The 15921-nt window shown below is 35.1% G+C and overlaps 1 protein-coding gene across 1 annotated transcript in view; it reads right to left on the bottom strand.

Moving 5' to 3' along the window:
- LOC141418042 (cadherin-related family member 4-like) overlaps nt 1–15921 on the bottom strand; it is a 125918-nt gene that overhangs the window by 89480 nt on the left and 20517 nt on the right. The window contains 3 exon segments of the mRNA XM_074057899.1: nt 2602–2705; nt 4462–4584; nt 6130–6224. Coding sequence (XP_073914000.1) covers nt 2602–2705; nt 4462–4584; nt 6130–6224 — 322 coding nt within the window.

Raw genomic sequence — 15921 nt, 5'->3', positions numbered from 1 at the left:
TATGATGCCACTTCCTCTTGTAAAGAACTTAAGTATCACAAACTTCAAATGTTGAGGAAATCCATTGGTGGCACAAAGTTACTTAGTATTTTGCATAAGCATTAATTTTCAATCATATAGTCTCTGGTACTATGGCAGACATCAAAAATACCAGACATAAGAGAGATGAAAAATGAAAAGCAGAATAGAATGATGCACCTCTATTATTCCAGATATCAATGTATGGAATAGTTGGCAACTGAACATAACTCAGTATGTTTATTTTCATCTTGTTATCTTATATGATGAGATGCTGCCCAATGTCATAATTTATTAGAGCAAGCTATCAAGACAGTTGGTATGACATTATTGCATACCACTTTAAGTCATTGTGAAGACTCTGGTCATCTCTAGAACATTTCTGAAACTTAAATCTTATTCTCATTTGGCCATCCACTCAGGCATCATACCCTTATTAATAATCTGCCGTCTGTTATGCTTGTCTACCTGTACATGACTAAGCCTTAGCTCCTGATCTTCAGGAACTCACTGCTCTTGGGAAGCCAATTACAAATAACTACAATGTTATATAATAGATGCTATTACTTTCCTAAAAGTTTAAAGAGGACAGAAGACTAATTCTGGAGAATGAAGAAATATTCAAGGAAGTCTTCAAAGGAATGAAAAGTCCAAGAAAAGAGAGGTGAGTTGATGACACTGTCTAAGTGAGCACCCTTCTTGATCACCACAATCCAGTCGTAATATTTATATTCTGAACTACTTAAAGTCATTTCCTTTTCTATTTCATTGTTACTTAATTACTATGTCTCTTAAGAGATGACAGAACTATTTAGGAGGCAATATTTTGGTAATTTTTATATTGCTTGCAGGATTTAGTATTAAATTCTACTAAGTAAATACAAGTAGTAGGTTCATGCTTATTAAAAGCACTAAATCAATAGACCATTATTCACAAAAGTTGATGACATTTCTACCTCAAACATTGGGAAACAAGAGGGACAACTATTCCCACAAATAAGGGATAAACCAGGCTCCGAATTTCAACTGTTCTCATAATACAACCAAGTGAATTTGTCGACTTAGACACAGCTTGGCAAGATAGGGAAAATAACCTGAACATTACTATTTTTATTTTACTCTTTGCAATCTAAGAAGTATTTAATTAGTGTTATTTAATTGATACATTTTAAAGTATAAAAAATTGAGTTTGTATTCACAATCTGGAAATATTTTTGAATGCTATATTGTGTCTCAGGAATCTGAAAATGAAATAATTTAAATTAAGTATTTCAAGCTATGCTTTCAGGTGCAATTTGTATTTAAGATTAATGTGGTTATAACCAACAACAAATGTTGGTGAGGATGTGGGGAAAAAGGAATCCTCATACACTACTGGTGGGAATGTAACCTAGTACAACCACTATGGAAAACAATATGGAGGCTTCTTAAAAAACTAAAAATAGATCTACCATATGATCCAGCAATACCACTCCCATGGATATACACAAAGGAATGTGACTCAGGTTATTACAAATGCTGCACACCCACGTTTATTGCAGCGCTATTCACAACAGCTAAGCTATGAAAACAGCCAAGATGCCCCACTACTGACAAATGGATTAAGAAAATGTGGTATCTATACACAATGGAATTTTACTCAGCCATAAAGAGTGAAATTTTGTCATTTGCAAGAAAATGGGTGTAACTGGAGAATATCATCTTAAGCGAAGTTAGCCAGGCTCAGAAGACCAAAAATTGCATGTTTTCCCTCACGTGTAGATTATAGACCTAAAACAAATGTAGCAATATTATTGACATGGGTCACACACTAAGGGAGAACATGCAAGGGAAGAATAGGGAAAGGGAAGGAAACCTGAAATTTGAATGTGCTTGATGTGGTCTCTGTATAAGAGTGAATATAGTAATCTTAAACTGGCAGAGGCCACTATGGGAAGGAGACTAGGAAATAGTGAAGAAGTCTGATAAAGATGAACCAAAGGTGGTTGCAATACACAAGGGCATGGAAGCAATGCTAGGAATTCTCTGTATTGCTATCTTTATCCCAAACTAGCAAATACGATATGCCTTTCTTATTATGTCTTATGTTTTCTCTTCAACAAGAATGGAGAACAAGGCGGCAGAACAGGTTCTGACCAGAAACAGGTGGAGGGTGGGTGATGGCCCAAACAATGCACACACATGAGTAAGTGTAATTTTTTCATTACAAAAATTAAAAACAAATTAAAAATAAAACAAATAAAAAAATTAAAACAAAATATAAAAAATAAAGATTAATGTGGTTATGAAAAAACAATGCAACAACTTTGAAAAATCATTAGGAAAGAAAACAAAAGGAAAAAAGAGACATACCAAAATATTTACACTACATTACATTTTGATGACATATAAATTTGCTTTGCAGTATTTTTATTGCATATTGTACTTTTATCAGCACTGCATTAATTATGTACACTTAATGTACTTTAATAGAACATTATATTTTCTATGTAGCTACATAATTTTTATTATTATTTACAACATGTATGAAAATGTTACTTCAGCCATTTTCCTAAAGTTACACTTTGGAGTAAATATGCTTACTCAAATTGAGGCTTCTCGTCATTTACGTTTCTAATCTTGATAATTAGTGTCCCCTGACAGAACAGACCTGCTGTATCTGTTGCTCTTAGTGTAAGCAGGAAATCCTGGAAAATAATTTTTAAAAACTTTATAATATACTATTTGGCAATTCATGATACATATATACTTTTACACTCTGTCTCCTATTAGGTTGATTTTTATTCTCCAATTAGATATAGCTTTGTATTTTTCTTCTAGGTAGCTAAAATAAATATTGGTACATTCTTAGTTTAATTAGTAGTAGTTTTCAAAATAACTTCATTTTATATACCATTAAAATTTACTAATAGGCTTCTATGACTTGGTTGTATGTCAAATCGTTGATTCAATTGAATCAAAAATAAGAACAATTTCTAGACCCAATTCTAAACCCCAAATGCAATACACTAAAACTATTAATGATGCTAATCCCTAGGGATAGGACCATGAGCTGTATCATGAGTACATGATGTCATTTCTTAAGAGCAGAGAGTGCCATCAATCCTTGAATACATTCCTTGTCAGCCTGTCATACATCTCAGTCCTTAGATATCATTTATCCATGCCCACAAGTGGCCCTTTGAAAACAAAAACAAAACCACTGATGAAGTAAGAGATCCACGACAAATCTTTTTTAGCAAGTATTAATCACCCCTACAATGTACAATATTCCAGGATAAGTGAAAGGTTGACAATGACTGAACCAAACTTCATTCTCTTGGGTGGGTGATAGAATGTCAAATTTCATACAGTGAGTTTGTTAGATGTATAGCAGAAACATAATGGACTTTAAGAACTTAGTAGAAGTTTGGTTGCACGTATGAGTTAAGGCCACAGCAGAAATGAGGCAGGGAAGGGTCAGAGGCAGAGCAGAGATCTAAACTGCTCAAATGCATGGTTCATACACACAGCCTTCATTTTTTTCCACCTAACTGCAATGTCACACTGTACTCCTAATGCTTACATTGTTTAAAAGACATTTATCATTTGCCTCTTCTCCATCCTCCAATATTCAACATATAAAAAATGGAAATTTAAATAGAATTCATTGGCTTTCTTCTACCATGTAGGTTCCTTTAGACTGTTTTAACATTCTAAGTGAGGCAGGATATAAATGGTCAAATATTTTTGATATGAAAATTTGACTGTTTTAAGTCTCTTCCATTTCTTTGATGTTCAGAAGATTTAAATTTTAATGATTCAACAATTTAATTTTTCCTGAATAAAAAGACATTTAAAATATTTTTCTTCTTATAAACTTATTTAGGTAGAGGTACAGCATGGTGGTTCATGCCTGTAACCTCAGCTACTTCAGAGACAGAGATTGGGAGGGTCACCCAGGCAAAAAGTTAACTTGACTTTTTCTCAATAAAAAAGTTGGGCATGGTGGCATGACTGCAATGACAGCTATGCAGGAGGCATAAGTAGGAGGATCGAAGTCTAGGCCTGCTCCGGAAAAGAAAAACAAAGCAAGATCATACCTGAAAAATAACTAAAGTAGAAAGGGTTGGGGATTTGGTTCAAATAACTAAAGTAGTTATTTTTGGCTCAAGTGGTAGAGCACTTGCCTAGCAAATCCAGGATTCTGAGTTCAAATCCCAATACTTCCTACTCCTTCAGGTACATTTAAAGAGATAAAACATTAATCCTTACATTTTGGTAACCATAAGAGTTGATTCTTAAGTTTTGGTTAACTACATAGGTCCTTAAAAATGAATCCCATAAAATACTACTCTTCCTTTAAAATAATGGTGTGTTTCATTTTTCAAGAAGAGTTGAAAATTATAAAATTAAAAACTCCCTTTCACTCTGTGTAGAAAAGGAAGTAAACATATTAATTACGTGATATCCAGCATCAAAGTCCAAGGAATTGTCACTTCTCACACTAACAACACCACTTACAGGATCCACTCTAAAAGAACTTGCTCCTGTCTTTGGTCCAGGTAACTGTGTCTCAATGGTGTACTAGGAAAAGAAAATATACTTTACTCATACCAGAACAGTTGAGAAGGCTTGGAAGATCATTAAGTTACAATAATGGAGCAAATATGTAGAAAAATCTAACTTTGTACTGACCAATTTCAGGCTTTCTTTATGGTCTAGCTGGTATTAAAATGACTTGTAAATTCTTTATCAATATATTTATATTGATTTATAGCAGAAAAATTCAATTGCTGAGCCTAATAATCCAACCAAAGCATTTGTTATTTTTTAGTGAAGCTGAACAACACTCTTCATTTTTCTAAGAGAATTTTGATAAATATTTCATTCTGATTCTGCAAATTAACACACTGTGAGAGAATATAAAGAAGAAATTCATTTTCACTGCTTAAATTTTAAGAAACAAATCAAGAATTACATGTACAAGAAAATTTCAAATGTTAATACAGTTGAATATCCAGTTTGTGATTTATTTTATATTCCTCATTTCACCTTTAATTTATTTGACACCACTGCTAAGAAGAGGTAAAAATAGATAAATCTGTTCTGAAATTATCTGGAGAAAATTTAGTTTGGAATGAGGTAAAAATTCATTAAAGAAAAGTTGAACTACCTCTGTGAGTTTCTTTTAAATCTGTTAAGCATCCTATCTTCTAGCAATATAACTATTTCTCGAAACATTAAATTAAAAAAAATTATCTGTTCATCTCTCTCATGCCCCTGCAAATGTCAAAACTTGTCATAACTATTTTCAGCTGAACCATAGGGTGTTTTGTTTGTTTTGTAACCTATTGAAAAGACGTCATCTAATGGGAAAGATCTCATGTTTCTTAACAATTTCATATTGGCTAGTCTACAACAAAATATTCTTGAAGCATTCCACAGGGATTTTGGTACTTTGACTGACAACAGCAAATATATCACTGAAGGTTAAGCAAAGAAAAAGAAATCTCTTTTAATTGTGGAAATCAAGGGCAGCAAAGATTGACTTCCCTAATACCACACCATGAGCCAATGGTAAAACCATAACTTACCCCAAGTCAGCTGACAGCCCTGGCACTGCTTGGTGCTCCATTACTTAATACTTTGAGTTACTAAATTAGAAGTAGTAAACTATTTCAATATGTTCTTGAAAAGAACAGCTGCTGAGAAAGCAGGCTGACTTTTGCAGTACAATGTACTACTAAACTTTCCAGATAGAACTTTATAGATGCTTTTTATTTTGCCAAATCTCTACGAGACTTTACAATAATGAATCAGTTATGAGAAAATAAGTCTCTTTAAGTTAGAAACTTAGTGATTAGAATATTGAACAATCAAAAATATATTTATAATCATATTCACATGTCATTAAAATAGCTACAAAAATGAAACAGTTCTGATTAGCATCCAAAAGTCCAAACCCCCATTCTGCCTCAGCATTTATGTCTTCCTATCAGACGCCACACTCATAAGAAGTCAGTGTGTAGTTTTCCAGGATATCCCAAGAAAACACTCTCTTCTAAAAATGCTTTTCCAACGTTAACACATGTTGAAATATATGCATCTCACACAACAGTGGTCACCTACCGTCAGCCTATCACCATTGGCAAAGTCCTCATCTGTGGTGATCACTCTATAAATGGACTGAAATAATGGATAGTCCTCATCAATTTCCAAAGTAGCTGTAAAGCAAGAATAAACACATTGTATCAAAATCTAAACTATGGTGGGGGGGAGAGGGAGGGGGCAGGGTAGGTAAGGGAGGGGGCGGGGAGAAGGGGGGAGAAATGACCCAAACAATGTAGGCACATATGAATAAAATAAAATATAAAAAAACCCTAAACTATGTTATGCATTCATTATCTCTAACAAAACAAATTCATTATCTCTAACAAAAACAAAACATTATCCCTAAAACAAGAACAAAAAAATCTTAATTTCAGATTAGATCATGAGATTGGTATAACATTTTCAGAGGGCAGTCTATTTTTCTCTCATTTTTATATTTTTCCTGTGATTTCTTGTTGCCCTTCCTGTCTCACAGAGCACCTTTTCCTTACTTCCTAGCACTATCTATAGCAACCATAGCTTAATGAGAACCGTCCTGGGGGAAACCAGCCAGGTGGCATCACAGAAGACTTCTCTACTCCAATTTCTAGGCCTGATGGGGTCTGTTTCTTACAGTAGTACATGTGTAGATAACTGATTAATCTTTAACTCCTTCACACCTTTAAACATCCCCACAAAACCCACAAAACAGCCTTGACTATAAGTAAAAAAAAAAAATTCAATATCATATGGATGAAGTGAACTCAGAAAAGACTCAGGTTAAAGTAATTGCTTTGGTTTCTGTTGTATTGTTTGTGAGTGTGCATGTGTATGTATGTGGGTGTTTGTGTTTCTTTACAGCCTACTGGAATATTAACTCAAAATAAAGTTGAACTCGAGTAAAGCAAGACATTTAAAAGTTTTCTCTTTCTTACATAAATCAGCAGATGGCATTTACATGTCATAAAATTAAATTTTAACAAGTTGTTCGACTAAATTTAATTTGTACTACTGTAGTTACATTTAAAGTGAGGAAGTAGGCAATTTGGGGTAGCTGAGGATAATGGTAGAACCTGCAACCATGTTTCCCAATATTTTCTCAGAAACAATATACAAGAAAAGCAATAGCATTACATAAAATACAGCCCCTGAAACTTCACAAAAACTTTAATTTTTTTTAAAAGAAAGAAACAAGTTTAACAAATAATTTCTCAAGTTTCCATACTAGTATGAGGCATTGTGTCAAGCAAAGAATGACTTAGAAAAACTGTAGGTAAGAGAAAAAAAATACAACTAACAGCAGGCTTGTTATTGTTGTAAAATTATTACCAGAAAGACTGTCTTCTCCAAGTACGAAAAGAACCCAGACTATTCTATGATGTTAATTCCATGTATTATTAGTACTGTGGGAAGATATACAAATGAATAAAAACACACACTAAAACTTTGTTTTCTTAAAGATAAATACTAAAAGCAAAATTGATTTCCAGATAATAATAAATATTTTTAAATAGACCAATAAATGACGTAAAATAAGTATTAGACATATATAGGCATCTAAAACTTGTTTTTGACTCAGATAATCAGAACCCTGAGCTTGAAATCTTTACAAATTTTCCAGTGCAACTTAGCTACGTTGAGCAAATTATTAGAGACTTAACTGCTTAGGGCCTTCCATGCTCCTAAGTGATTCTCTGTATTCTATTACTCATTAACTTTCTACAACAGTTATTTAAAAATTTGAGTTTTTCCCCAAACCTCTTACCCTATCTTTCCCTTTATTTCACTGCCCAAAGAGGAGCTCTCATATTACTGCATGGAGTAAATAGAGTTAGGCTAGTTATGCTGACTTTTCCCCACTCTTTCTGCACACCTGCTTACATTTGAGCATTCTTCCCTTCTATCATATTGAAAGCAAAGAACTTCATGACTAAGGATAAACTCCGTTCATTGTGAAGTGCCTCCCCTTCCCTTCTCCTGGACTTGACTAAATTTACCTCACATTTTCAACCATTCCCTCACTTCCTCCTCCTTCACATTAGCATTTAAACATGCTCATCTTTTTTTCCATTTAAAACAGAGTGGGGGGGTGCAGAGCGAGAGGGTGGGGGACAGTGGGGAGAAATGGACCCAACAATGTATGCACATATGAATAAATGAATTTAAAAAATGATAATTTATGATATAAATAAATAAATAAATAAATAAATAAAATATAACAGCACCTTTAACCCCAAACACACCTTAACTATGGCCCTAACTCTCTTGTACCTTTCAGGGCCAGCGTTCATGTAGCTCTTTACCTTGTACTCAGCCTTAAGCCCTCTCTACAAACAGAAACTATTACCAAAAATGTTACTAATAACTTCCATGCTGCCAGACAATGGACACTCAGTGTCCATCTTATTACCTTCTCTTCAGCATTTATACACTTGATTCTTCCTTCTTCTTTTGGCAGAAATAGAACATAACACATCTGTAGGAATTACTCTAAAACTATTGAGGACCTTTAGAAAAATTGCCTGGGAAAATTAAAGTTGGCAAGTGTCCTGAACAGCCATTAAGTTCTTAATCAGGCAAAATATTCATTTCAGCCTTCTACATCTAAACCAAAAACATTTTAATAATCTACAATCTCTTGTAGCCACCTCCCTATGCTGTTATCCTTGACTGCACACTTAATATTCTCTTATATACTGGACAGAAGCAGCAGGGAAATAAAATAAATACCAAATAGGTAGTTAGAAAAGCCAGGGCCTTCAGTAATCATAGGATTTGAGATTCAAAAGGGTCTAAGAGCCCAGTTGTCAGAGAGATGACCTTGTGTCTCATCTCTTGACCACATAGAAAGAAGAAGAAAAATTTAAAAGAAAAATAGTTATTCATTCCAATCTATAAAGATCATTGAAAGTGGGTGTATATGTATCTATGTTTGCTTTGAAAACCAATTGCACATGATTATCAGAGAACTCTGTCTGTAACAGTAAAACTTAGTAAAAGAATGCTTTTATACTCACCCAGTAGTGAAAGCATTACATTTCTAAATGTAATCAATGTTCCTTTTATAGCTCTTCAGGAAATAAAGGTGATATTTGAACACAATAAATGAGAGGTAGCTGTATACACAAAAATCCAAGTTTATAATCATCTGAAAAGTTTTTTTTTTTTTGAAAAGTTATTTAATGTAGTTCACTTAATGAAATGATTAGTTGATTTTGTTTAGTATGATCCAAGCTTCAAAATGATATTTTTTAATTTTTATACTTTCAAAAGAAATTTATAGTCACACTCATGATATTTTAAGGTATGATAAAGCAAGTTTTCAGAGTACTATATTTTAATTTCAATAATAATGAAAATTTCTTTCAAGCATTTACCCAAATGGAGGCATTCAATGCTCTAGCATATTTTTGTATTTGATTTACAAGTGTAATTTGCTAAACACAGAAGTAAAATTATAAACATAGACACGCACATGTTGAGAAGATGGGCAGGTAGGCTAAATTGATAGATGATCCATTAATCTTGTCTGTGCTTTGATCCCATCTCTTTTCTACTTTCTCTTTCATGTCTTCAATCACTGAATAAAGTGAATCCTTCCCATTTCTTTATAAAATTATCCAAACATCTCCTTTTAAAAGAAGTATAGCAGACACAAATGTTGAAAACTCACACAGTTGCTGCTCACATAGTTCACATTCTCCTCAACAACGTCGCATTCAGATTGCTAAAGAAACATATTCACTTTTTACTATCTCACTTACCAATCTGCTCCATCCTGGCTTCCACCCAATAAAACCTATATAACAGTTCTCAAAGACATTAGTTGTCATTTTCCCTTTACCGCTAATGAAATGCCAAGGACATTTTAATCCTGGATGTTACTTGATGGTGGAATTCAAGTCCACAATTCATCTGGCCCTTTCTTAAAACACTGTCCTCCTTTGCCACTCATGGCACAACTCACTCCTTTTTCTTAGTTTCTTCTCCATGTCATTAAGTATAGTTATTCCTCAAAGTTTGACCCTATTTCCCCTTTTAACTTAATTCTCTGCTGTGACTGAGTAATTCTATCCAAATCCATGTTTTCAATGACAAAACATTTAAAGCCCTAGGCAAGACCTGTGAAGCACAACTGCTCACTTATATCCCTCCTTTGATTCAACAAAGGCATATCAAACACAACATGTTGAGCTGGGGATGTAACACAGTGGTAGAGCACTTGCCTCACATGTATAAAGCCCTGTGTTCAATCCCCAGTATTCACCAAGAAAAAAAAAAAAAAAGAAAAGAAAGCCTAACCTCTGTGACTCCAAAACCTCCCTGAGACATTGGAGCCACACTTGGGTAATTCTGACTACTTCTAGCCAAGATTATAACTGCCATCAAACTAGGTGCAGTAAAAAAATTGAAAAACTAACCCACAAATCAGCCTTTAATTGCATCTATCAGCTGCAACCTGCTGCACAGCCAGCAAGGCTGGTCCAGCTCAGGGGAAACCCTTCTTCCCCATAGCGATTTTTTTCTTCTTTTCTTTTTTCTTTCTTTCTCTTCTCCTTCTCCATCAAGTGGAAATAAAACACCAACCAGAATCAAACTTTTCACATCCCGAACCCCGAGCCCATGGAAAACCTCACCATGCCACATTATACTGAGAAAACTTGGTGCCATTTCATGCCACTGCTGCTGCTGCCGCTGCCACTGCCACTGGCTCCAAATCTGCCTGTGTGTCAATTGACAGAACTAACAGTTGAGCACCACATACCTCCTGGAATATAAACCAGCACAGCCCCTGGGCAGACTGGTCCCCTCACCCAATAAAACTGAGTGACAAACAGCAAACTGTAATCCAGCACAAACAGTGTAGAGGGCAAGTGGAACACTGAAAGTGCACCAGAAAAAGGGGGAGGAGCAAGGAGTTGGTCTCAGCATTAAACTATCAGCAAACAAAAACAGGAACGGCAGTAAAGACAGAGCAAGCAGGCTGGTGAAAAGCCATTCCCAGAAGCAGAGAACATAGTGGACCACATAGCTCATCTCCTGAGCCAGAGAGCATCATCCAAAACCAAACTGCCCTGCAAAACTGAAAAACAAACAGCAAACTATAATAAAACACAGTCAGCAGGGAGGGCAAGTAGAACACAACCTGCTTCAGAGAAAGGGGACAGGGCAAAGAAATAAACCCCCAACATAGAAATCCCAGTAAAAAAAAACAGCAACAAGCCACCTCCAAAGAAGGTCAGGTAGTGGATTGCAGAGCTGATCTCCTGAACCAGAGGGTAGCATTCAAAACTGAACTGCCCCACCTCATTGGGGGAAGAGCTGACCAAACAGCTGCAGCTGAAGGATAACACAGTTATCATCTGGGAAAATTAATAGCTCTGAACACCCTGCATGATCTGGCAAACTTACCCAACCTCACAATTTCAATTAAACTGGTAGACAGAAGAACAAAACACTACTCACAAACCAATCACCTGGTGAGACCACATCAGAGTTTCTGCTTATATGCCAATAACAGGACTAGATGCTGGAGGAGTAACTCCAGAACTTAAACTAAGACAGAAGTTCTATTGTTCCTAACATGGTGGATTTTTTGTTTTGTTTTGTTTTAATTGTTTCTTTTTTCTTGATTTTTAAAATTTGTTTGCTTTATTATTGTGGGTTTTGTATTTCTGTTTTTACTCCTATTTTCTTTTTATTTCCTTCTGTATTATCAACTTTACCATCATCATCATCTCATCCCTACTCTTACCCTCTTCATTATCCTTCATTCTCCTGTGCCACAATCCACTGCTCTCCTTCCCAACTACTCTTTCTGCCCCTTCTTATCCACTCCTTCCTCCTACCCACACTTTTCCCTCCCATTCTCCCCCAACCTATCACCAGACTACCCCTCCCTCCAATATACTCACCACCTGCTGACCATCCTACTCTATACCAACTTTACACAATACTAACCCCCTATAATCCCTGACAGAAGCACCCTACACTACAATAACAGTAATACATCCAAACACACATAAGGGTCACAAAACCCAGCAGCCTCCCTACCACTTCCTCCACTCACCCACCCCACCTCTTGCATCCCCTTTTAGTGCTACCTTATCCAACTCCCCAACAAATATTAACCCCCCAACTCCCACTGCTTATAGACATTACCACAAAGGGGTCTTCAATATAATATATAAACTACTGGTTGGGTATTGAACATGTGAATTAGTTATTTCTAAATTATACCTCCAGACTAGGGACAGAAATAGCACATAACCAAGGCAGCCATAACACAAAAATCAAATCATGGGAAAGAAAGCAGGTGACTAAAGCCACCAATTAGCTCATCAAAAACATAGTTGTACAGTACCAAGTAGAGTGATGGGAAGAAGAATGGATGGAAACCACTCTCCTCAAAAAAATAATTTAATGCAGGTTTCAGAAGGAAATGAAGAAAATGGATACCCAGTTTCTGAATCCCCAAAACAAAGAAAAACAACACCAAGAAACAAAGAGATGCCCACCAAAGCATCCTCAAAGAAGAAATCTTGCAAGCAATCACTGAGAATTTCATGGAGAAGATACTAGATGTGGTTCACCAAAATGTACAAGATGCATTCAAGAAATTTCAAGACATCAAAAATAAAGAATATGAGAAGACACAGAAACAAATAAATGAACTCATAGGAGCCCTAAATAAATACCAAAGTGAAACAGAGAACACTATAGAAAGATAAACAAATTAAAGATGAAAATAAAAAATATTAAAATGGAAGTGACCCATGATATGGAAAACCTCAGAAAAAAGAAAAGAATCAAACAGAAACACAAAAACAGTGGAAGGCCACTGCAGCATACTAGAACAAGTGGAAGACAGAATATCAGAGCTCAAAGATAAAATAGAAATTAAAGAAAAAAAAACTGAAGAACTGTTAGTCAAACAACTCAAGACCTGTGAAAGGAATATGCAGGAACTCACTGACTCCATCAATAGACCAAACCTGAGAATCATGGGCATTGAAGAAGGAGACAAGGTTCAAGCAAAAGGGATTTGTAATATATTCAATAAAATAATAACAGAAAATTTCCCAAATCTCAAGAAAGTTTTGCCCATTCAGGTACAGGAAGCCTCCAGGATACCAAACAGATGACCAAAATAGAACCTCCCATGGCATATTATCATTAAAACAATAAGCACAGAGATTAGAGAAAGAATACTGAAGGCTGTAAAAGAGGGAAAAAAAATAACATATAAAGGTAAACCCACAAAAGCACACCAGGTTTCTCAATGGAAATGTTAAAAGCAAAAAGGGCATGGAGTGAGGTATTCCTGGCACTGAATAAAAATAACTTTAACCCTAGGATACTCTACCTAGCAAAACTGTCACTAAAAACGGATGGATCTACAAAAATCTTTCACAATAAGCAGAAACTAAAACAATGTATGACCACTAAACCACCACTACAAAAGATTCTTCAAGGAATTCTGCATGCAGAAGATGAAAGCAAATAAAACCATGAGAGGATGGGCAGTATCAAACCACAGGAGAAGAAAAGATAAGCAATCAGAGAGTAGCATGTGCTCTAAAGTACATATACACTCTAACACAGTGGTAGTGGGAGAGTTTAATACTCCCCTACCACAAATAGTTAGGTCATCCAAACAAAAAATCAGTAAAGAAATTCTAGAACTAAATCCAACAATAGATCAAATGGACCAAGCTGATGTATACAGAATATTTCATCCAACTTCTGCACAATATACAGTCTTCTCACCAGCCCATGGAACCTTCTCCAAACTGGTCATATCTTAGGGTGCAAAGCAAGCCTCATCAAATATAAGAAAATAGAAATTATCCCATGTGTTCTATCTGATCACAATGCATTAAAACTAGAACTCAGGAACAAAAACAACAGCAGAAAATGTGCAAACAATTGGAAACAGAGCAACACATTGCTCAATGATCAATGGGTCACTGATGAAATAAATGAAGAAATTAAAAGTTTCCTGGAAGTTAATGAAAATGAAAACATGACTTACCAGAACCTATGGGACACAGCAAAGGCAGTCCTAAGAGGAAAGTTTATAGCCATGAGTGTATGTATTAAAAGGACAGAAAGATCTCAAATAAATGACCTAATGCTACATCTCAAAATCCTAGAAAAACAAGAACAAGCAAAACCCAATTGAAGAAGGAGAGAAATAATAAAAATAAGGGCCAAAATTAATGAAATAGAGACCAAAAAAACCATACAAAGAATTAACAAAACAAAAAGCTGGGTCTTTGAAAAAAAAAAAAAAAGATTTACAGACCCCTGGCAAATCTGACTAAATGAGGAGGGAAAAGACCCAAATCAGTAAAATCAGAAATGCAAAAGGGGAGAAAACAAAAAACAGTAAGGAAAACCAGGGAATCATCAGAGACTACTTTAGAACTTATATTTCAATAAATTTGAAAATCTTGAAGAAATGGATAAATTTCAAGATACTTATGACTATCCAACACTGAACCAAGAAGATATTAATCACCTGAACAGATCTATAACATGAAATTAAATTAGTGCAGCAATAAAGAGTTTCCCAAAAAAAAAAAGACCGGGACCTGATGGATTCTCGGCTGAATTCTATCAGATCTTTGAAGAACTAATACCAACTATCCTTAAACTTTTCCATGAAATAAAAAGGGAAGGAATACTGCCTAACTCATTCTATGAAACCAGTACTACATTCATCACAAAACCAGACAAAGACACATCCAAAAAGGAGAATTGTAGGTCAATCTCCTTAACAAACATCAATGCAAAAATTCTCAATAAAATAATGGCAAACTGAATCCAACAACACATCAGAAAGATCATTCACCATGACCAAGTCGGCTTCATTCCAGGGATGCAGGGATGGTTCAACATATGCAAATCTATAAATGTAATATAGCACATCAATAGAAGCAAAGACAAAAACCACTTGATCATCTCAATAGATGCAGAAAAAGCCTTTGATAAGATTCAACACAAGTTCATGATAAAAGCTCTAAGAAAACTAGGCATAGAAAGAATGTATCTCATTATAAGGCTATTTATGACAAACATAGAGCCAACATCATACTTAATGGAGAAAAACTGAAACCATTTCCTCTAAAATCAGGAATGAGACAAGGGTGCCTACTCTCTCTCTCCAATTCAACATACTCCTGGAATTCCTAGCCAAAGCAATAAGGCAAGAAGAAGAAATAAAAGGAATACAAATAGGAAAGTAATCGTCAAAGTATCCTTATTTGAAGATGACAAGATCCTATACCTCAAAGACCCAAAAAAAAATCTTCCCCAAACCTCCTAGATACCATAAACAGCTTCAGCTTTGTGGCAGGATACAAAATCAACTTATAATCATCAGTAGCTTTTCTATACCAACAATGAACAAACTGAGAAACAATATATGAAAACAATTCCATTTACAATAGCCTCAAAAAAAATCAAATGTCTAGGAGTAAATTTAACAAAGGATGTGAATGACCTCTACAAGGAGAAATACAAATCTCTGAAGAAAGAGACTGAGGAAGACTACAGAAAGTGGAAAGATCTCCCATGCTCATGGATTAGTAGAATCAACATAGTAAAAAATGGCTATACTATCAAAAGCAATCTACATGTGCAATGCAATTCCCATCAAAATCCCAATGACATTCAACACAGAAATTGAAAAATCAATCCTAAAGTTCATTTGGAAACACAAGAGACCTCAGATAGTCAAGGCAATATTCAGCAAAAAGAGCAGTGCTGGAGGTATCACAATACCCTAATTTAAACTATATTACATAGCCATAGCAATAAAAACAG

Source organism: Castor canadensis, chromosome 2, assembly GCF_047511655.1.
Source record: "Castor canadensis chromosome 2, mCasCan1.hap1v2, whole genome shotgun sequence".
NCBI lineage: Eukaryota > Metazoa > Chordata > Mammalia > Rodentia > Castoridae > Castor > Castor canadensis.
This window is presented reverse-complemented; position numbering and strand designations above follow the sequence as displayed.